The sequence below is a fragment of the Odontesthes bonariensis genome, chromosome 7, assembly GCF_027942865.1.
Source record: "Odontesthes bonariensis isolate fOdoBon6 chromosome 7, fOdoBon6.hap1, whole genome shotgun sequence".
NCBI classification, from domain to species: Eukaryota; Metazoa; Chordata; class Actinopteri; order Atheriniformes; family Atherinopsidae; genus Odontesthes; species Odontesthes bonariensis.
In genome coordinates this window covers 19774174-19796833 of record NC_134512.1, presented here as the reverse complement: position 1 = coordinate 19796833, position 22660 = coordinate 19774174, and the positions used below count along the sequence as shown (strand labels likewise).

Genomic DNA, 22660 nt, shown 5'->3' with positions numbered 1-22660 from the left:
ATTTTATTAGATTTACGTTCTGGTTTTTGATTTGTTGTTCTGTTGTTAGCAACACGTCATAGATCCGCTAGATCCTGCCAGAAGAGTTACTTATTTATTTATTTATTTATTTTTTGGGGGGCTTTTTATATTTTTATGGGGGGGCTTTTTATGCCTTTAATGGATAGACAGCTGGAGAAAGACAGGAAGCAGGGGGCAGAGAGAGGACTGTAGCCTGTGTACATGGGGCGGCTGCTTAACCCACTACACCACTGACCACCCCGGAGTTACTTATTTTGATAGATCAAAACCAAATGTTACTTGTTTTGATTACATTATTGCACCACTGTTGACTAATTCACAAAATGTGTGTGAAACAGCATATTTTCAGATTGCACTGTGGGTGAGCATGCATAAAAGTTGACGGAGCCTTTGCCTTTTACTTTGTTGATTAAAGTTAGTGCCCGCACATGGTGTGACTGATTGATTTACCCCTATAGACAGTAAAGATTAAGAGGATGACAAATCAGCATTTGCTTACACAGCGCCTGGTGCTAATCTTCTTGTCTTCTTCCAGAAAGCCCCCAGACAACTCAAGCCCTCACACTCACTCTGGCCGACTGAAAGAAAGAAGACAAGTTTAAACCCGGCTGACCCCACACTGCATCAGACACAACCAGCAGAAGGACACCAACACTGGATCTTACATATCTTCAAGGATTTTTAAACAATCAAACCTGAATGAGCAGGAAAAACCGAGACATTTTTGTGTTTTTGAGAGCATTGTCATGTGGCAATACTTTGATCCACGCAGATAATATGCAAATGGAAGACCAAATGATCAAAATGGACATGTTTTCATCTGGCAGCTTCAGCGACTTCACACCACAGAGCACAGATGGAAATCAAGCAGGTGAGCCAGTAACAACCGCAAAGTAATAACATATATAATAAGAGGAAAAGTCAACTTTCCAGAATATTTTTGATTACAGTTTTGAGTATTCATTTCTGGTATCTGTTCTTCATAGATAAAAGTCCACATAAAGCTCTTACCCAAAGCCTGCTTTGTAAAGTGTGCTCTGATTCAAGCAGCGGTAAACACTATGGCATATATGCTTGCAATGGCTGCAGCGGCTTCTTCAAACGCAGTGTGCGACGAAGGCTCATCTACAGGTGAGCAAGAGCTGGAGAGGAAGTATTGCTCAAAGAGTAAAAAAGTGAAAAATACAAGTCCCATCACAGTAAATTGTTTACATTTTAAAAGTCTTGTTTTTTTTCTTTTGTATCATAGGTGTCAGGCTGGAACTGGCAGGTGTCCTGTTGACAAGGCTCATCGAAACCAGTGCCAAGCTTGTCGACTAAAGAAATGTCTCCAAGCTGGCATGAACAAAGACGGTGAGAAACTCAGTTACTTTGCCATCTGAATGTATATCTATGTCTGCCATGGTGTGTATGATTTAAACTGTTGCCATTTTCAGATGATATATTCTTTACTTTTCTCTTTGGCAGCTGTTCAGAATGAGCGACAACCTCGAAGCACAGCACACATCAGTTTGGATTCTGTAAACATGGACACCAAAAAGGAGCACCTGGCCACAACACAGGAGCTCACCTTCTCTGACACCTACTCATCTGTCATCTGTAGACCTCTGACCACTCCGTCTTCCACCAGCTCTGCCACCATACAGCCCTGCAGCAACCCACACAACAACCACCGCTTCATGGTCAGTCTGCTGACTGCAGAGACCTGTGCAAAACTGGAGCCAGAGGATGGTAAGATCGTGGGAGAGAGGGCACATTCATTAACAAGATGGATGTGGATATCTGGATTTCAATGCCTTTAAACTGAACCATACTGGACTCCCAGTGGTGTTTAACGCTCTGATTGTTTTTTAATGTCCAGTGGAGGAGAATGTTGACGTGACAACAAATGATTCAGAGCAGGATCGTGCTTCCTTTGACTGTCAAGCGTTTCCACACGCCTTCAGCTCTTCAGAGAGCATGCATGAAACATCGGCACGACTTCTCTTTATGTCAGTCAAGTGGGCAAAAAATTTGCCAGTTTTCGCTCACTTGCCATTTCGAGACCAGGTGAGACCGACACACATACTGTGCTGTTTGATACAATATTGTAGTGAACCGATTTCAATGTACACAAATTAGGAATGACCCTGGTAACAAATTTCTGAAACATTATCAGGTGATTCTGCTCGAAGAAGCTTGGAGTGAGATGTTCCTTCTGTGTGCCATCCAGTGGTCCCTGCCCATGGACATCTGTCCTCTTCTGTCTCTACCAGAGCTTTCCCCAACGCAGCAAGCCAAAATGAACCTTCCCACAGCTGACCTGCAGGTCCTGGAGGAGATCTTCAGTCGCTTTAAGGCGCTGGCTGTTGACCCTACTGAGTTTGCCTGTCTGAAGGCCATCGTATTGTTCAAGCCAGGTAAGGAATTATTCATCCAGCCACAGCCGTTAATTTTTGATCAGCTCGTGTAACTGATGCTTGTAATTTGACTACCTGGTGCAGAAACACGCAGCCTCAAAGACCCAGAACAGGTGGAGAATCTGCAGGACCAGTCACAGGTGTTGTTGGGACAGCACATCCATTCAGTATACCCCAGCCAGAATGCCAGGTTACCCAACATAAAAACATATGAACAGTTTCAGTGTTTGAAGTTTGTCACGTATTTGGCAATAGAGACATTAAGCTCACACTTCTCTGTTTCTTGTCCAACAAGGTTTGGAAGACTGTTACTGCTGCTGCCGTCCCTCCACTTTGTGAGCTCCAGAAAAGTAGAGCAGCTGTTCTTTCACAGGACAACTGGCAGCACACCGATGGAAAAGCTGCTGTGTGACATGTTCAAAAACTGAAAGAGCATGAACAAAAGCTGCCTGGTTGTATATTTCTGAGTATGGCACCTGTCACATACAGCATATCTGTAAAAGTTTTTTTTTATCACTGGAGTAATTCTGACTCGTCACTGAAGGCGAACCATGAGTAAATTACAAAAAGAAATTGTGACAAGGGTTCAAGGATCTGAGTAATACACGTGATGATTTACCTTAAACCAGAAGCATTGTTTATGTTGACCAGTGCTTCTCCTTCTGTAACATGTCAAAATGTGGTGAAAAGGGTGTGTTTAGATTCATTACAGCTTTGTCTCATTTACATGATTACACGTTTTATATTTTAGTTTAGTTCACAAAGACTAAATTCTCTGTAGCACTGCTGCAAGGAAATGCTTTTTTCAAAAAAAATCACAGTATGTGAAAATGAAGGCATAAAAGACTGTATTCCCTTTGAATAAAAATGGAAATTTGTCCTCGATTTCACGAGTATAATCATGTCTCGTAATTTTTCTCCTTCTTCACAACAACCATACCATATACATGTTACAGTGTATTACTTGATACATTTCACAAACATTCAAACATTAAATATTCATCAAATTACATTTAATAAATTCAAGTGAAGTTTGAAGAGCATTTTCTGACATTTTATTAGTATGATCAATTACATTTCCCCACTCCATTACAGGGCCCTCAATTGACCTCTGGCACAATTCACATTAAAAAAATCATCTGAGATGCATTTACTTAGACTGTGGGAAGAAAAAAAAACACTCGGACAAAAATCAGACACCATCTTGGTGTGAAATAACAGTGCTAACCATCACAATGCAAACTTATCAGAAACCTTTAGTCTACAATTCATTTATCAAAAAAATTAGGCCTATTATGTATACAGACAGATACTGTTGGTACAAGTGTGTACATGTGTTGAAAAATTACAGGACAGAAAAAAAAATAAAAAAAGACGTCTGAAATCACAGAGAAACCAGAAAGCTTAGTCAAGTTTGTTTTCAGTGGTTTTACTGAATTACAAATATTCTGGATATGTAAGAGAAATTTTGAGTTTTGTCACTTAAATGTAATGTGATCTAATTTCTTTGAATTAAAGAACTAGTTAAAAGACGATGAAAATGTGAATAGTTGACAATACAATGACACTGTGGCAGCTAAATAGGTGAAATGGAAACGACACCGTCACCGTTAAGCTTTGTGAGGGGAGACTGCAGTTGAGCTATATCACCGTTAGATGGCGGCAATGACTGCACCTACAATTGAGTAGCTTGTTGTCTCGAGAAGAAGAGCAGCAGCAAAACACGGAATTTTATTACGCTATTTAGATAGATAGCATAATCTATTTCGTCTAGAAACGAAATTGTTTTCCTTAGAAAGACGGTTTCACGCTTACAGTGGTTACTATAAGAAATGTGAGGTTTCTTTAAGTGAGAGGTAACGCTTATTTTCACGGAGCAATGTTTAGCAGGTCGTATCAGCTGCTCCCTCTGAGGGACTCCACCAACCCGAAGACTCCTGGCTTGTTTGTGGACTCTGAAAGCTTTACACAACCCAGCTACCACAAAGGCCTTTCATTTGACTACATCCCAAATGTTTCTGCAAACGTTTTCACTGGTGGGTTACGAGCCAACGTGAATAATAATGTGTTCTAAACGTGGTGAGTTTAGGATTCATCTAACGAGCCCTAGAAAGAGAAACTAGCCATGTCAAATAATGACAGTGTCACTATGACAGTATACGAAACGATTTGAACTTTCATGTGTTGCAGTCAGGTGGGACACCCGTGAAATCAGTCATATATGCCAAACCAGACCACACAAACTGCATCGTTGCTTTTAGTAAGTAAGTCTGTGAGACATTTTGAGAGAATATTTAAAAAAAATGAAAGGACCAAACCGTAGAAAAGCACAACCAAAATGTCAGAGGATGATGCTCCTGAAAATAATGTAGTATACATTTTATGAGAGCACGACTGGCAAACTATGTGTGATTTTTTTTTTTTTTTTTTTTCTAAGATACCTCCCAAGGATGGCTGTCTTGGATTTGCAACTTGATTGTTATCTTCCTGGTTCACATCTGCACCTTCATAACCTTTCCAGTAACTGGATGGTTTGTACTGAAGGTAAGATGAAATCGGCTCCCATCAGTTACACTCATGGCCTCTTCTCTTTCTAAAAGTAACCACGATAAACTCTTAACTCATTTTACAAATAGACAGTGCCGAACTACGAGAGGATAGTCGTGTTCCGTTTGGGTCGGGTCTGTCCTCCAAAGGGCCCCGGTATTGTCCTCGTGCTGCCCCTCATTGATCAGTGGCAGAGAGTAGACCTGCGCACCCGTGCTTTCAACATCCCTCCTTGCCAGGTAAACCTTCACACAATTAGGTGTTTGGAATATTCTCACACATTTACACAAATGAAGTCTTCACTGAACATCCTCAATAAAGAGAAAATTTACTCCCAAATCAGATGGCTTGCAGGACTTTTGCATCCATCTACGCTGTTGTGATTTCAGTTGCCCAGTTTCCGAGGTGTTTCAAATGTAATGAAATTCAGTTTTTGGTGCTAAAAGTGCCATAAAAAATCTGAACAATGTTTGCGTCCAGAAATCACATCCTGGTTACTCAAGAAACTGATTAATGCCCAAATGTTGTTAACTCTTTGATTTTATGTGGAATCTATTTTCTTTCCCCCAAACTAAAGCTGTCAACTGTGTTTGTAAGTAATGTCGTAATTTTTCTGTGGACCAGAGATCTTCTAGTGTGTGATCTGTTGTGATTTGCTGAAATGATAATCATGAAAAGCATTTGTAGATGTTGTAAGTTAGTACCTGACAGGACTTGATTATTGGTTCATGCTCCAAAGCTTTTTTAATCTTATGGACCACAGTATATCAAAGCTTTGTTTATTTTAATTAAATCTTTGATGATGTCTCTTGGTCTCTCGTCACAGTTAAAATGGAAAGTTCTTCACAATGTACGTTTTCATATACAAAAGAACAACAGTAGAATACAAACACCACCTTGTGTTTTTTGCTGCTCATCGACCGTGTTCATTAACATAATTTAGTTTCGCATGACCCACTTTGCCCTGCAACCCTAAATTGGATTAAGCGGGTAAAGAAAATGGATGGATGGATGGATGATCCACTTTTTTCCTGCAGGCGGCAGCATTGATGCACTCACTTTGAAACCAAAGGGGTTAATCTGGTACTAAGAGAAGACTGAATAACATGTGACAGCATTTCTGTTTCCAAACTGATTTTTGAAAATGTTTTAAAAACAAACAGCAGACTTTAGTTTCTTTCCTCCTAAAAACAACATAAATTCATTGAAAACTTTGGCAGATGGTAAAATGGTTTACTTTTACTCTTCTTCTTCTGTCAGATCATATAATTGATCTCTTATGTCTAGTATGTATTGACTTTTCCTAATAACTTAATGTCTCCAAAATCCCTTTTTTCTGCTGCGAGATATCTTTTTCTTATTCTAAACCCAAATCAACTCAACTTAAAATCTACTACTATAGGTCTCTACTATGGATGATGGCATGTTGTTGGTGGGAGCGGACATCCAGTTCAGGATCTGGAACCCAGTCATGTCAGTGGTGTCGGTCCAGGACCTTAATGCCTCCACCAGGTTGACGGCACAGAACGCTTTGACTCACAGCCTGGCCAAGAAGACTGTCAGGGAAATCCAAACCGAGAGGGTGAAACTCGGGGAATATCTCGGGGTGAGGCCACGCTGGGGCTGTTCTCTGTGGGCTTTTTACTGTAAAACTGGCCACTTTCAGTGATGTTCTGATATTCATCACCCTTCTTTACAGATGGACATTAATGAGATGACTCGTCCTTGGGGACTTGAGGTTGATAGGGTAGAACTTACCCTTGGTTCTCTACTGAAAGCCCCAGAGGGCCATTATGAGGGCCAAGCTGGACCCTTCATAATGCCCCCTTCTGTACCCGGACTTGAGGGCCTCACTGGCCCCATTCAGCAGCTGGCCATGCATTTTCTGAGCCACAGTGGCACTTCACAGACTCACCAGAGTAAGGCCAAGCACTCACAGCTGCTTTTGTGTATCATATCCCAACAATAATATTGTGTTCTCTAATGTGTGTGTCTCCTTCACCATAGAGGACAACATAACATTTACAGATGAGCTCTGTAGTGGCCTCGACTCTGTCGTCGCCACACCGGATTCTGTTGAGGAGTTGCTCAGTGGTGTCCAGATGCTGCTCTCTGAATCTTTGGTTGATCAGGTCGGGGCCTGTTTCCAGTTCGAAGTCATCTCAGCAGATGGACAGCTGCACAGATACTATGTGGATTTGAGCCAAGGTGATTGAATGGATTTTCATTTTCTTTTTTTTTTTTGTTGACATTTTTATTTCTGAGATAATTCCTGGAATCTAATGCTAGCTAAATCTGTCTAATAATGGTGCGGTCAATGTGAGATTTATTTATAGAGCACATTTAAAAGCAAAAGTAGTGCAGTACAATTTCAGAGGCAAACCTTAAAGTCCCCTTGCTCTGAAAAAAACTAAGGATTTCAGTAGAATCTGCAGAGCACTACCCAAAGTTTCAGAAAGCCGAGGTCAGACAGCCTGTATATCTAAACTATTTGGAGGAACCAGCGTCAAGCACTCCTGGCTACTTATCGGGTGGGGGCTATACAGCTAATTTGCATGTGCTGTGAGGAACAGATGCAATGAGAAGCTAGCAAGCTAAAGGGAAGTTAATACAGGCTATGATATTAAGTATTATAGCCTAAATATTAAATCGAAACTTTCAACACTGGGCGTCAGATTCGACTTGAATTGAATGGAAGAGACAAGAGATGGGTCCTCATTTGCAACTTAAAATATTCTGAGATCTGGGGAGCAGCCCACATACAGCCTAAAAAACAAGCAGATACCTAAAATTAGTCCTTAAGTGGACATTAAGCCATTTGATGGAAGCCAAAGTTGTTGTTATGTGGTCATACTTTCTTGGTTCTGTTAGAAGGTAAGCACGCTCATTTAGTAGCAGCCAGTGATGAAGAGACGGCTTCTCTACACCCATATATAAAGATTTCTAATGATCTGGTTGAGAAATAACAAATAATCATGGGCATGGGATCTGTAAGATATATAGCCAAAGTAAAGCCCTGACTGAAAGAGGTTTTGACATCTCAGCTGATGTGTTGTACTGTCAACAGTCACAACAAGGAAGAGGCTCAAAGACCAAGAGTACCATCATAGTTTTCCAAACAAAATGATCTTAATCTTGTTTACATTAAGATTAACAAATTGTAAAATTCCATTCGGGTTTTGATTTCTTATTAGTTCAACAAAGTCTGCAACGTGTCTGTGTTCTTCTGTGTTTTGCAGGTAGCGGTGCAGCTGGATCAGGGTCCTTGTGTCGAGAGCCAGATGTGACTCTGAGCATGAGTGACTGTGACCTCGTGGCTATGTTCCACGGTGAGCTGCAGCCACTTGTTGCTTATACGAGTGGCAGACTGAAAATCCAGGGAGACATCAAGACAGCCATGAAGCTGCAAGAACTCATAAAGCTCCTCAAAAAAGAACAGTCATAGTAATTTTGCATTGCAATTTATTGAATCTCTAATTTTATTTGTAAATTTCAAGTTTTTTTTGGAGTATGTGCTGATTACAGTTTGGTTTTTTTAAACCTGAACTTGTGTCATGGCCTTTTCTTAACAAATCAAAGCAAATATCTGTCTACAAATGCACCACGTCTAACAGGTGGCCTAATTGTAATGGATTCTTACACAAATTTGAGAAAAATGGTTGCAAGATTCCATTAAACAGTAGAGGATAGTCGGAAGCCACTCAGCAGTGTCATGATCAGACATATTGTACAATGATGTATTCTGCCAGGCTGGAGAGCCTTGACCAGCACAGCAAGGGGGGCCGACTCTGTAGACCAGCCTCCTGCCTCCTGCCTCCCTCTTTTGCTCGACATGTCCCTGGGAGAGCCAGAGTAGCTGTCGACAGTAGAGCGGAGTGAGCGTTTTTCTCGTTGAGATGGCCAGGTGGAGTGTGTGGCGCAGCCCTGCGACTCTGCCCCTGTCCTGCGTAGAGGAGCTGACAAAATCAGGTGTGCGCTGCAGCAGCAGCATGCCGGTGATCCGACAGTCGTACTCGGAGAGCAGCAGCATCGTCAGGCCTTTTAATGAGATCCCTGGACTGTGGAAGAATGGGGTGTTTAACTTGTACAACTTCTGGAAAATGGATGGCTTCAGAAACCTTCACCGCATCATGGTACACAACTTCAACACTTTCGGACCCATTTACAGGTAACGGAGGCGAGACGGTTTCGTACACATTAGATTTAAAAAAAAAAAAAATTTGATTGTATGAGTGTGGTCATGAGACAAAACATAAATGACTTTGAATGATGTCACCAAAGGGGGGGGGGGGTGGTATTCATTACTTCTACTTCACAAGGTCACATATCTAAGAAACAGCCAGCTGATACTGCATGTTCACTCCTCTTCTCTTTCTGGATGTCAGAGAGAAAATAGGCTATTATGAAAGCGTGAATATCATAAAACCAGAGGATGCCGCAATCCTGTTCAAAGCAGAGGGCCATTATCCTAAAAGGCTCAAAGTTGAAGCATGGACATCATACAGAGACTACAGAAATCGCAAATATGGAGTTCTGCTGAAGTATGTGTAGTTTTTGTCCTCTCCTACATGTGTCATTTCAAGTTTTTTTTTGTCTCGGTGCTAACATACTATGAGGCAACCTGTCAGTGTATTGAGCATTCTAAGTTTTAAATGAACATGTAATCTTCGCTTAGGAATGGCGAAGACTGGAGATCAAACCGTGTGATTCTTAATAAGGAGGTGATTTCGCTGAAGATGTTGGAAAACTTTGTGCCTTTGCTGGACGACGTGGGGCAGGACTTTGTGGCCAGAGTTCACAAGAAGATAGAGCGAAGTGGCCAGAACAAATGGACCACAGACCTCTCTCAAGAACTATTTAAATATGCACTTGAGTGTAAGACTTGTCCTTCTTTAAATGAATTTCACTTACTGTCGGTAGTAACTCTATTTGCTCATGTATTGTTTGTCTTTGTCTCATTGTTGAATGTGTCCTTCACAGCGGTGAGCTCAGTGTTGTACGGCGAGCGTCTGGGCTTGATGCTGGATTACATTGACCCTGAAGCTCAACACTTTATTGACTGCATCACCCTTATGTTCAAGACTACCTCACCCATGCTGTACATACCTCCTAGTCTGCTGAGGCAGGTTGGAGCAAAGGTGTGGCTGGACCATGTGGCAGCTTGGGATGGGATATTCAACCAAGGTAAGACAATAGGACCGCCTGGGTCAACATTGAAAGTTTTACAGTAGCTATTTATGTTATGTTATGTTAGTTAGAAATCCCATTCTCAATTTCATTCTATTATGGTAACGATTTTATTTCGTTTTTTTTTTTTAATTCTTTTGGTGAATCAGCGGATCGCTGTATCCAGAACATCTACAGGCAGTTGCGTCAGGAGACAGAGGCGTCCAAGAAATACCCAGGAGTCCTTGCTAGCTTGCTCATGCTGGACAAGCTCTCCATTGAAGACATCAAGGCCAGTATCACTGAGCTAATGGCTGGAGGAGTAGACACAGTGAGAAGAAGAAAAAAGAAAAAATTCACAGAGATTTTTATTTCTAGACTTCTTTCCCACTGATTTAAGACCACTTTGTGTCTCCTAGACCTCTATAACGCTCCTGTGGACATTGTATGAATTAGCCAGACACCCCAATCTCCAGGAGGAGCTGAGGGCAGAGGTGGCTGCAGCTCGTGCTGCAACCCAGGGGGACATGCAGGAGATGCTGAGGCGGATCCCTTTGGTCAAAGGGGCTCTGAAGGAAACACTGAGGTGTTCAAAGTGTTCAAAACATGTAATTGTGGAAATGGTACTGCACAAAGGAAGGCGACATGCTATGGGAACTTAATCTAGTCGAACAAACTCTGCAATGCAAAAAAGCTATTTTTGACCACGGAGACAAGTACTGTGATATTTGTGATAAATAAAAGTTTTTGTAAATCACACAGTTAATAAAGTTTCCTTTGACAAAACTATCTGACTTTCACACCTCAGGTTACATCCAGTGGCAGTGAGCTTGCAAAGATACACTGCAGAGGATATAATTATTCAAAACTACCACATCCCAGCTGGGGTAAGACCAGTCAAACACATGACATATGGTTATGTTTATTCAATTAAAATACCTAATTATGCTCGAGTATTTAAGCTTTTTTTTTAATAAAAAACTTTGTGTCCCTGATTTGGCTGTTTTTTTGTGGTGTGTTTTTTGGGGTTTAGACTTTGGTTCAGTTAGGACTCTATGCGATGGGCAGAGACCCCAAGGTCTTCTTTCGTCCGGAGCAGTATCAGCCCGCTCGCTGGCTGAGGTCGGAGACGCACTACTTCAAAAGCTTGGGCTTTGGCTTTGGCCCTCGTCAGTGTTTAGGACGCAGAATAGCTGAGACCGAGATGCAGATCTTCCTCATCCACGTGAGAGACACTCTGTCTGTAATAACCACTTTCACCACACGTGGCATCACATTCAGTGCCTGCATTCCTGTTTTCCTTTTGCAGATGCTGGAAAACTTCAGAGTGGAGAAGGAGCGCCACGTGGAGGTGCAGAGTACCTTTGAGCTCATTCTCTTGCCAGACAAACCTATTATATTGACTTTGAAACCTCTGCATGCTAGTCAGTAACGTCAACGTTGGCAAAAATTTGTGGTAAGTTAAGCTAATTTCTGTAGTCTTTTTAGTCACACATAATTATGAAAGGCTTCACAAAGCACCACAGTTTTTAAACACAGAAAACAATCATCCAACCATAGATGGAGAGCAAGAGACACAAAAAATTAGGAAAGAAAAACAAAAAATGTGCTTGAAACAATTACCTCATTGATTCTATAACTATTACAGAAAGTAACTATATGTATTGTACATAGCTTAGTGAGTCATTTGAATAAATTATAGAAATGTAGTTGTATGTACAGCATATTGACAAATTGGAATGCATCTGTACATGGAAAGACTGTTTAAAAAAAAAATGCAGACAAGTATAAGCCAGTGATGAATAAACAGTTTTACTCACTGAAAATATGTGGAGGAGTATGTAAATACTTTGATGCTTTTTTAATTTTTTTTTTACCTGAGCTTTCAGTGTTTGGAGCCTGGTCTCGGCTTCTGCCAACTCATCCATCCATCCATTTTCTATTCCCGCTTAATCCAACTCAGGGTCACGGGAGGGGGGGCTGGAGCCTATCCCAGAGAGGTAGGGTAGCCCCTGGACAGGTCGCCAGTCCATCACGGGGCCACACAGAGACAAACCAGACAAACAACCATGCGCACTCACACTCGAAAACTAATTCAGCACTTTCAATTTCTCTGAGTGGTGGTTCCATTGTTTATCTGAGGTGGACATGATATATATTAGTTTGAGATTTTCAGTGACTGAAAGATCAAATTTAGGCTGTACCATAGCTTTTCATGATATATTTCTTAAGAATATATGAAAATAATGTGTTAGAATAATGTGTCTACTGTTTAGCTGTGCTGATTGCTGTTTAATGACTGAAGGAGGCAGCTGGCCATTTGTGTCCAGCTCCGTCCTGAGACTGGCATCCTCTCCTGCCAAAGCATGCAAAAATAAGACACACCTGGTCAAAATACTGTGAAGAGTTTAACACGTAAAACGCCACCTGAGTTCCTGAAAGCAAACTGAGCTGATATTTTTCTCAAGTTCAGAGTTATATGCTGCTGTTTAGAGGGGTTGATGGCTGCTCATCACAGTTGAATAAATCAGAGGCAGAAAAGGTAAACGTTATCTAAAAGTTGAATTTTCTTTGGGCGTATAAATTTTCTTTTTACTGTGTAACATTTTTATTGAAGACATTTGTTTTCTTCTAATTGTTGGAAAGACTTTAATAATTTTCTACTCTCCAAACTATTCAGTTACAGAGATGCGATCTAGTGATATCTTAACCTTTGCACATCACTGTGTTGGTCAGCTGATTATCTGCACTGATCATCTTCTCTCTGTATTTGCCATCTGCTGATTTCTCCATCCTCACAATAACCTACAAATTGGAAAGCACAGTTGTTAAGGAATTCATGCTAGCATCTGAATAAGAATGTGTTGTTTATATAAAAAAATGAAATCATTCCTTTTTACAATAAGGGCAGAACAGACAACTTTTCCAGCTGTTCACCCCTCTCCTGCTGTTTAGCAATGACCTCGAAAGCTGCCATCTTTGCCAACTGACCCTGGTGATGCTGCAGATCCTCCTGCTGCTTCCTGTGGACTCTGTGAAGCTTTTGTAGCTCTTCTCACGGTCACGTGACTGCAAACATTACAGGAAATAAACCATGTAATCACAGGATACAGATCCAGGCCTGAGTTATTAAAGTTCCATTTGTATGGTATGTGTTTGGTGTTTATTCTGTCCCTGATTAGCTCCTTCTGCAGCCAAAGGATCCTGTTCCTCTGTGAGACAGTCTTACTCTCACTCTTGCCAGGTTGAGTCATTTGGACAGATTTTTTATAAAAACATGTTTTTTTTTTTTCTATTTGTGCATTAATTTGGGTAAAGGCAATCAGCAACTATTCATATCTGTTATGTGAGTTAGAATTTGATCTATAATGTATGATGTTAGTTTCTATGACTTCTTGTTATTCGACTGTATGATAAGTCAGTTTTGAAGTTCAGGCTTTGGAACAGTAATGCTCAGAAGACCCATCAATAAAGCTTTTGAAATCCAACGGACTTTTGGCAGATGGTTAATAAATCCAGTCCCGTTTCCTTAATGCTGTCAGACAGACCTTCAGGAACATCCTTTCAGTGAGGGTTACACACTGGCCTTCAGGAGATAAGGGCTGTTATACACACAGAGCTTATCGGAGTCCATGGCCTAAATGAGCTGTCTTATCACAAAACCGCACAGTCTGCTTGGGAATAGACCATTTCAAGGATTTGCTAACACACAATGATACACTTTCTACGTAATAACTTTGTCTGCTGATGAAATGACCCAAGGTCCATAAAAAAAACATGGAGGGAACTGGATCATTACGAATCGACACATTTTCCAGCATTAGATCCAATTTTTTATGCTTTTACATATTTGTGCAAAGACTAAACTCTAGGCGAATAAATTATATATAGCTGAGTATTTGGGAAAGGCAGTATTCTGTTGTGGCTTACCTATCCACTCAGCAATCTCAGCCTTGATCACGACTCCGATGTCCAAGTCATCGAGCAGAACTCGGCCAAGGCCCTGGTTCAGAGACGGATCACTGCAGAGCTGGCTGTTTTCTGCGTCCAACGTTATCAGCCGTGTCCTCAGTTTAATGATGTCTTCTTCTGTCTCACTCATGGCTGAATAATACTTTCCTATTTCCTGATGGGAAGATATTGCCGTTGAGTCTCACAAAAATTTGGAATATACCTTTTTTTCTTTTTAAACTTAGGCGAGACACTCTGGGTGAATGAGGCGATTATTTTTTTACTAATCAGTATCACCTTGAAGCTTTGCCAGCAGATTACTTGCTTTAAGATTGCAACTTTGAAAAAAATGTCCAAATGTACATACTGCAGCTATGATCAAGGTTCTCTTTTCATTTTCTCAAATTTTTAGAGTAAAAGATTATCATAAATGGGATTTTAGTGGTGAGGCCTATTAGTCAGGCTTTTTAGAATGTAGTAAAAATTGAATTGGACACTTTGCTGTCTCTGTGTGGATTAAACTCGAGTCAGGATTTAACAATATCAGAAGAAATGTAAGTTGAGAATATTGCCTTGAAAATAAATGCGATGTGTTATTTTATAATGGAAACTGGCTGCTAATAACAGGAATAAACTGATAGATTCTGCAGTGAAAGACAATAGTTGTAATTCAAGTTTTGAGCAGTGTACTGGTTAGATATACAGGAATTATCTGGTTGGGTATGTGTGACGCCCACAAATGTGTTGCATTTGTGTGGTGGGAAATAAGACCTGTGGTGTTCTCTAAATACAATACTGTATATAACTGTTTTTTATTTTGAGGGAAAAATATCCTCAGAATTCATGCAATTCATTGCAGGCCAGCAGGGGGCAGAGTCGGGTGACGGGTTTGGCTGCGCGCATTGCGGCGGGTTGTTTTCATTGCTGCAGAAAGCTTGAGAACTTGAAATACTGTCTCCTCATCTCTCTCCTGTGTTACAGGTGGTTAAAGGTACAAAAACATCACAAAACTTTGATTTAGTCCGGGTAGAAATGTGTTTGGGAAAGAGGTGAATTGATTTAGTGAAGTGATTTTCGTTAGAACCTGTTTTTGATGTTGTTTGTGATAAGTTGTAACGAGAGAGTAAAAGAGTCGCTGTCTGATTTTGCGCGCGCAAATCATTAAGAGTCATTAGCTCAACACACACAACTTCCCAACGTGCATGTACACACCGAAATGTTTTATGACCTATTTTGAAGTGTACTTGTTAGCTACTGTATATTAGCTTTCCACCATCAGTTAAAATCGTTTTGTACTCAGTTCATATACGAATGTGCATAAGTTAAAAAGGAGATTTGAATTTATATAAAACATTTTATCTAGTTCTGAGCATGCCCTGCAGTACTGTATTGACTTAATACTGGTAAAATACTGTGAATGGGAGTTTATAAGGATCCTGAACATTTAGCTGGTTAAGATTACCATTGTTTATATATTTCATTTTATTAAAGGATAAGACCGGTTTTTTGACATTGGGCCCTTGATTTCACATTATAACATGATGTTCTACTCACCCCTGCTTGTTGTTGGTCATTTGGAGCTGTTCCGAAGATATTCGAGAGGCGTCTGGCTGCTCTCTTGAGATATTCGGCCATGAAACGGTTTCCTATGGGCAAGCTTATACAGGCACAAACAATGCTGTTTATAATTTATTAATTACTGTACACTAGCACTGATAACGTGGAGGTGCGTCGCTTACTTAAAAAAATCCGGGTTACTAATTTTGAATTTTAGCCGAATGAATAAATAGGCAGCAGGTCTGTGGGCTGTCTGTGGCAGTAGCAGGACGAGGACGTCATAACACCCACTTTACGACAAAAAAATCAAAATTACAATAACCCGGATTTTTTTAAGTAAGCGACGCACCTCCACGTTATCAGTGCTAGTGTAGAGTAATTAATAAATTATAAACAGCATAGTTTGTGCCTGTATAAGCTTGCCCATAGGAAACCGTTTCATGGCCGAATATCTCAAGAGAGCAGCCAGACGCCTCGCGAATATCTTCGGAACAGCTCCAAATGTTCAACAACAAGCAGGGGTGAGTAGAACATCATGTTATAATGTGAAATCAAGGGCCCAATGTCAAAAAACCGATCTTATCCTTTAAATTGGATGCAAGTATGAAGAGTATGTGAACTTTGCATTTGACATTATTTGATTTGATATGATTTTGTACGGACATGTACACTGAAACATTGTGATGTTTAGAGGACATTGAATATTGAATATGTAATATGTGTAACATAAAATGAGTCTTGTTGAAGACGATTTAAATAAATTGCTGCAGAAAGCTTGAGAACTTGAAATACCTCATCTCTCTCCTGTGTTACAGGAGTCAATCTGTCATTATGGTGCCGTTGCCACGGTATCCGTTACATATGCAATGAATGAACAAATATTTAAAAGGCTAAATGGTAAAATACACACTTAAATATGTGTTTTGACATTTTCTTTGCATTAGACTGAAAGTTAAAGTAGAATAGTAGGTGAAAGACAGTGGTTTGGTCTGTTGTCTCACCTTAAGGACAATTAAATCCCATTTCAACCTCCTTCAAGGTAAGTAAACTGAGTGTTGGGACACCATTTCTCTGCATTGTTTTGGACCAGGGGCGGTTCTAGGGGCGGGGCCACAGGGGCATTGGCCCCAGCTGAAATCTGATTTGCCCCCTGACGTGCCCCTGTCCTGTAACTCATCTGTCTTTTGTTCGGTTCAGTTCCCGTCACAAAAAAACGAAGAATAATGTTGTTTTAGAGTGAAATGTACAGTAGTCACCCACATGCAACTTTGTGTATGTTTGTGAGAGATGTTTTGAACTGACAGTATTTGTCAAAAAGTAAAAAGGGTTTAAAAAATTAAATAAAATACTGGATTTTCTCACATGCTGTGTGTGTTTGAGAGCATTTTGTCTATGTACAGTAAAAATACATGTAAAATTGGTTAGGAGTTTTTTTTTTTTTTAATTACGTGTTTAATTAAGCGTTTGAACATGGTGTGACTGGTGAAATGTATAGTACCTTACCAAAACAGGGAATTGTGTGCAAGGGTGTTGGACAAATACTTGGCCCCTCTATGAACACTGTGGCCCCTTAATGGCCCCTTATTCAGAAATATCCTAGATCTGCCACTGTTTTGGACGATAACATTTGCCTAATGAATACCTGTAGATACATTCCCACAGTGGCAGTTTAATCTTCAGGAGTACATACATTATTTTTTTTTGTTTCTTATTAGGTCAGGCTGCCATTTTGTGCCAATAGTCACAGAACTGTTACCAATAAACCCCTTGGTGACAGTGGTTCTATCACCACCACTAGATGTCTCTCAACTCCTTCTGAAAACAGAGCATTCCAGGATGCAGTCGGAAGGACATGACCGCAATTCTTAAAAAACATCCTAGCAGCATATTCATATTGTTTGGTTAGTTTTTTTTTTGTTTTTTTTAACCAGACTCAGTGTGTGAATAAGTATATAAGTAAGTGAATAAGTGAGAAGCATGAGTCATTGGACATTGCTGGAAGCCAAAAGACAGTGTTATTCCCACAAGTGAAATGTTCTTGTGATTGATTTTTTTTAGGTTTGGGTGTCCTGTATTCATGACTCCAGCTTCTCATAATAAAAGGATACAACACCCTATCTGTAAAGGTCTTTTGGGTGTTTTAACCAGGGTTTATGGATAGATCATGCTTCTCAGAGTGCCCAGATGTGAAAGTCCATTTTCTGAACTGTAGACGCAAAACTCTTAATAATTTTAGGATCTTAGCAGCAAAAAGGAAAAACCAAGCATAGTTTTACAAACATTTTTTTTTCATAAACTCTAAATTGTCAGATATATTTTCCCATTCTTCATATATTTCTTTTTTTAAGATACAAAGATGTCCAGTCAGCATTGCTTCCAGCAGCCATGCTGTTATCACATCATTTCTCTGTACAAGGCATGCTTTTGTCCGTCTAGCATTATCTATCTGCTCTTTGTTCCCTGCTCTGTCACATGATCCTCTATCATGTTGAATAAAGAGAACTGAATGGATACCGAGGGCAGGGTCCAGCAGTGTGTATGGGGGGTGTGACTTAGAGGGGATCCCAATCTTGAATGGTGTTGTTGCGACTCCCGTGGGACACAAGGGTGAAATTGAGCATCTAATTGAAAGGGCAGGGACGAGGTGACAATCATGACTACAGATGAGGTGGTGTCTCTGCAGGGGACCCCACAGGCATGATTGGAAGGAAAGCTCCCAATGATGAGTCTGGAAAGTCCTTTTATGTGTCAGAAATAAGAAGGGGAGTCACGGTCTCTGCCTGTGAATGCTCGAGTTTCCACCCTGTCTCCATGTTTTGAAGACACAAAGTGTCATGCATACAGTAAATTCACGGCAATTGTTGGTCAGGCAGAAGACAGATGGACTGAGACTTGAGAACGGAAGTTTTCAAAGTCTTATTATTATGCATGTGCAGCGTTATTAGGCACTAATGCATGCACTTTCATGGAGTTGATACAGGCTGAGTGACTGAATGTCAGCTACTCTACAGTTACGACAGTCTGAATATAAATGAAATTATAAAACAATCACAGGAAATGTCAAGATCTGCATACACACCCTGAGATCAAGAGCCAGCCTTAATCAGCTCCTTGAGCGCAATCAGACTGAGAAATGTTAATTTATTCCACTATCCACCGTTTATGTTTCTGCTTCAGTATAATGTCCCATCTCACCCACCTTCCCATATCGTTGTTCACTATAACTAAACCTGACATTGGGGATCGCCTCCCTGACTGATTGAACAGTTAGAGTATTGATCATGTCCATTCGCCTTACTTTGGAGGTCGTGACACACAGAGTAGGTCGGAAGCATGAGCACATTTGAAACAATTGTCTCATCAGAATAAATCTTTGTTACAGTCTGATGCTATGTACCATACCACTTGCGTGGATGATGCCCTGGATATGTGTGGTTTATGTTGGACTTTGTAGCGTCTGCCCATCCAGCTGGTGCCTGCTGGTCCTGCTGGGCTGCGCTCGGAAGCTCACACTTCGCTCTGTTGAGGTGCGACCGCTTATCTGTAAGGATTTGTGCCAGGGGATCATAAGGCGGGAGATTGTATGCATTCCTTTAAAGCTGATAGGAAGATATTGTTTGTCACTAGCAATATCAATATCAAACAAATGTTATTTATACTGCACATTTTTAATCTTGGGTGTGTTTAACCTCTTGAGAAACATGTTGTTCACGCCTTGTGACTTTTAGAAATTTAAGTAGAGCTGTTGACTTGATGACATGTTTCAGAAGTCTGTTACAGAACCAGCTGTAAAGTATGGTTAACACGGTCAGGGTACAGGCTTTTACAGTATGTGTTTACATGGCACTATCCCGCCAGAATCCTGCATTAGACTGTTAGGGTTTATGTTATCAGATTTTATAAGCATTTTTCTTATGGGAGTCAAAAGGATCAGATCTGAAAGGCTTGTTTTTGGCTCAAGGGTAACTACACAACAGAAACCTCAAGAGCTGTTAGCTGTAAATAAATCCTACACAATTTCACTAAAACACTTTTACATAATCTGAGAGCTTTTACCCAAAAGTATTCCAACTTAGATATGTTGATACTCAATGTGCTGTGAGGCAGGCCTGTTCTAACTCTTTATCACTTGAATATAAATGTTGTTACATCACTACACTACCCACTCTATCATAAGAGTGCTCTTAGTCAATGACCCTGACTGCAATAAGCGTTGCATATACAATGTACACTTTCAATGGTTCTGGTTGCCAGGCAGCACATATTTAAAGAACAGTCATTATCTATGATCTTCCCACAGATTCTCCCTACAAAAGAAATACCTCCACACTGTCAAAGGGATTTTTTCTTTTATTAAGCTATCATCTGACAGATAATACCCTCGTTTGAAGAAAAACAGATGGTGGATGTGAAAGTTGGGGCACCGACATCAATCTACCAGTAATCACAACACAAGCCTCAGTAACTTTGGATTCTGTTGCGTACAAAATGCTGCAAAAGGTTATATCTAATTAAGCTGAGCTCTCTATCTCTCTCACACAGACACCATGTTTTGGTGTCTGTGTGACACAATCTATTTTCATCTGGTGTTTTTTTTTAATACAATTTTGAGCTTGTTTTGTATCATACTATAGTTTGTATTTCCACTTCCTTTCTTTTAAAGACAAACTCTGTACTTTTAACTTTACCTCTACCCCTTTAGAATCCGCTACGTTTACGATACATTTGTTTTGCTCCCTTTGACACTGAAGAATCTGCCATATTCAGATTCATGTGAAACTTTGTGTTGCATCTGTATTGTAAATATTACTTAATAACAATTGAAAAAAAATGCACATCAAAAGTGTTAGTTGCAGATGTTGCTGTGTTTGGTTACAAGTGCTACTTTATTTGAAGTAGTTTGTGTTGTTGGTTACAGGTAAATATAGTGGTTGATGTAGTTGCTGTGAACAGTTGATTGAAATGTCCTCTTAAAACACTCAGTTATTGGAGATACACTCCTGATTTTTAGCCTCTACTGCTCTGGCGTATTACAGCGTGAGGAAAGCAATATCAAACTTTATATTTATACCAGGAAGCAAGGTGTAACAATCAATAGAATTAAAGCGGGGGTTCCTATTCCATAAATACCAGCACTCAGATGAATTCTTGCTCAGCTTGAATAGGCAGATTGATAATAATGTAAGGTAATGACATTTGAGTAACATGCTGTGCAGCACCTGTGGCACCCTCTGCGCATTTTATTGCCAGTTTCACTCAGTGTATCAACTCTGAGGTCAAATCACTGACACAGTGTAAAATTAAAGAAATAAAGTAAAGAAATTTGACACAAAGGTGGATTTTTTAATCCAACAAAATAAAAATGAACAGTTGAGTTGAAAAATTTCTCAAACTTAAATTACGAATTGGCAGAATCATCACGACAGTAATTTTTTTAAATGATCGTGTGATATATTAAAGAACATTATGGACACAGTTTGACTATAGAATGACAAAATCCCAAAAAACTGACATATCTGTCATCACAAATGTCACACGAACTGATCACCTTTAAGTAACAGAAAAGGTTTTCATGTGCTTCTTTCTGGCTTCTGTTCTGCACTATGTGAAATGTGTTGTAAATAAAGTTGACTTGATCATTAAAGTGTGCTTTTATACATACATAATCATATGTAAATACAGTTGGAAGCATCAATAATTGTGGATCAATATATCTCTTCTGCTTTGGCATCTCATTATCAGTGAAGGCTGAGATAGATCATTATTGACACATGATCCGATTCAGACTTAATGGTACTAATGGTAGAGAGAAAGAGTTCTCAGTGAGATAAGACTACAATACCACACAACTCACTTCACAATCCTCCTCCTCTGCATGAAAAAATGTCATGCTGTTTATACATACACATAGTGTTGAATATAGATGAGAGGGAAAGTAAACGAAAGATTTCTTAAAAAAAGAGTGCATTTACAAAAACAATTGACTTTGTGGCTTTTCTTTTCAACAAGAAATGAATTTTGCCACTTTATTAAACAGCTGGATGCAAAGCGAAGACTGAAATGTCAAAACATTGAGTCGAGAAAAATAGTCCCCAGCTGTTTTTGATCTTTTTCCAGTTGTATACCTTCTGAAGTAAGATAACATAGTACCTTCAAGACAAACAGGTAATTGAAACAAATTTTAAACACATAACCAGGTGCACACGCTGTAGCTTAACTTGTAAATCCTGCTCTGTTGAGTTTTTACAGAAATATTTGCCTTAATGGCTGCTTTAATTCATGATAAATAATTCACTGGATGCTCTCAGCTATGTGCTCTGCTAGAAGACATAATCTCCTCTAATCCAACAAGGGAAAACCTGTACAAGTGAAAACACTTCCAGCAGAGTTGAATATCACATTATCATGCATGAGTTTGCTTGACAAATTTACAAAATCCTCAATACAAAATAATTCATATTCACATGTTTTGCTTGGCAGCCACAGCTTGTGCTCAGAAAGCCTCTGACCCTCTGGAGGTTTGAAGGAAGGGTGGATGGAGGGGGAGGGGGGGGGTCTCTGAACCTGTCTCAGTGACAGTGTTGGTCTGTGGTCTGGGCACAGAATTCAGCACACAGGAGTGACAGCTCTGAGTCTGCTGCTGCACGTAGCTTCAATTAGCCTTCCAGAGCAAGCCAGCTCCCAGGAGCTTTCTCCATTGCCATTGCCTCCACCTTTCCCGTATACCTCCCTTTAGATTTTCCCATCAGTCCTTCGTCTGACCCACACTTTACAATTCTTCCCGTATTTTTCCCCCCACATTTGACCTCACCATCTTCTCAAAGTCATCCTCCTCCAGCAGCCTCTTTTGCCACCATCTACACATGACAAGCCAAGCAGAAATACTTGTAGTGCGCTGATGGACACAGAGGTAAAAAGGATGTGAAAAAAAAAAAACACATAGAAAAGGAGATGCGCTGACTTACATTGTTGGACTCTCAGTTATTATAAGAATTCAGACCAGCTGTTTGGGTTGTTCA

The 22660-nt window shown here is 40.1% G+C and overlaps 3 protein-coding genes and 1 long non-coding RNA gene across 4 annotated transcripts in view; 3 read left to right on the top strand and 1 right to left on the bottom strand.

The window, feature by feature from the left end:
- The first annotated feature begins 804 nt into the window (after positions 1-804).
- Positions 805-2848, top strand: LOC142384686 (photoreceptor-specific nuclear receptor-like). The gene is made up of 8 exons (XM_075470987.1): positions 805-892; positions 1008-1152; positions 1271-1398; positions 1477-1752; positions 1883-2070; positions 2180-2420; positions 2505-2610; positions 2716-2848. Exons 1-8 carry the CDS (start codon positions 805-807, stop codon positions 2846-2848), a joined length of 1305 nt encoding a protein of 434 aa, XP_075327102.1.
- A 1262-nt stretch (positions 2849-4110) lies between these two features.
- stoml1 (stomatin (EPB72)-like 1) lies at positions 4111-8513 on the top strand. Its single transcript, XM_075469931.1, has 7 exons — positions 4111-4456; positions 4858-4964; positions 5057-5206; positions 6370-6573; positions 6667-6886; positions 6975-7175; positions 8207-8513. The coding sequence occupies exons 1-7, from the start codon at positions 4300-4302 to the stop codon at positions 8410-8412; spliced, it is 1245 nt and encodes a 414-aa protein (XP_075326046.1). The 5' UTR covers positions 4111-4299; the 3' UTR covers positions 8413-8513.
- Positions 8514-8820: 307 nt separating this feature from the next.
- Positions 8821-11710, top strand: cyp11a1.2 (cytochrome P450 family 11 subfamily A member 1, tandem duplicate 2). The gene is made up of 9 exons (XM_075469929.1): positions 8821-9135; positions 9353-9508; positions 9643-9842; positions 9948-10151; positions 10304-10464; positions 10553-10719; positions 10942-11020; positions 11167-11358; positions 11443-11710. The coding sequence occupies exons 1-9, from the start codon at positions 8864-8866 to the stop codon at positions 11563-11565; spliced, it is 1554 nt and encodes a 517-aa protein (XP_075326044.1). The 5' UTR covers positions 8821-8863; the 3' UTR covers positions 11566-11710.
- A 306-nt stretch (positions 11711-12016) lies between these two features.
- LOC142384022 (uncharacterized) overlaps positions 12017-22660 on the bottom strand; it is a 47033-nt gene continuing 36389 nt past the window's right edge. The window contains exons 2-3 of the long non-coding RNA XR_012770013.1: positions 14064-14259; positions 12017-13202 (exon numbers count right to left, since the gene is read on the bottom strand). This is a non-coding gene — a long non-coding RNA (uncharacterized LOC142384022). The remainder of the gene's footprint in view (positions 13203-14063; positions 14260-22660) is intronic.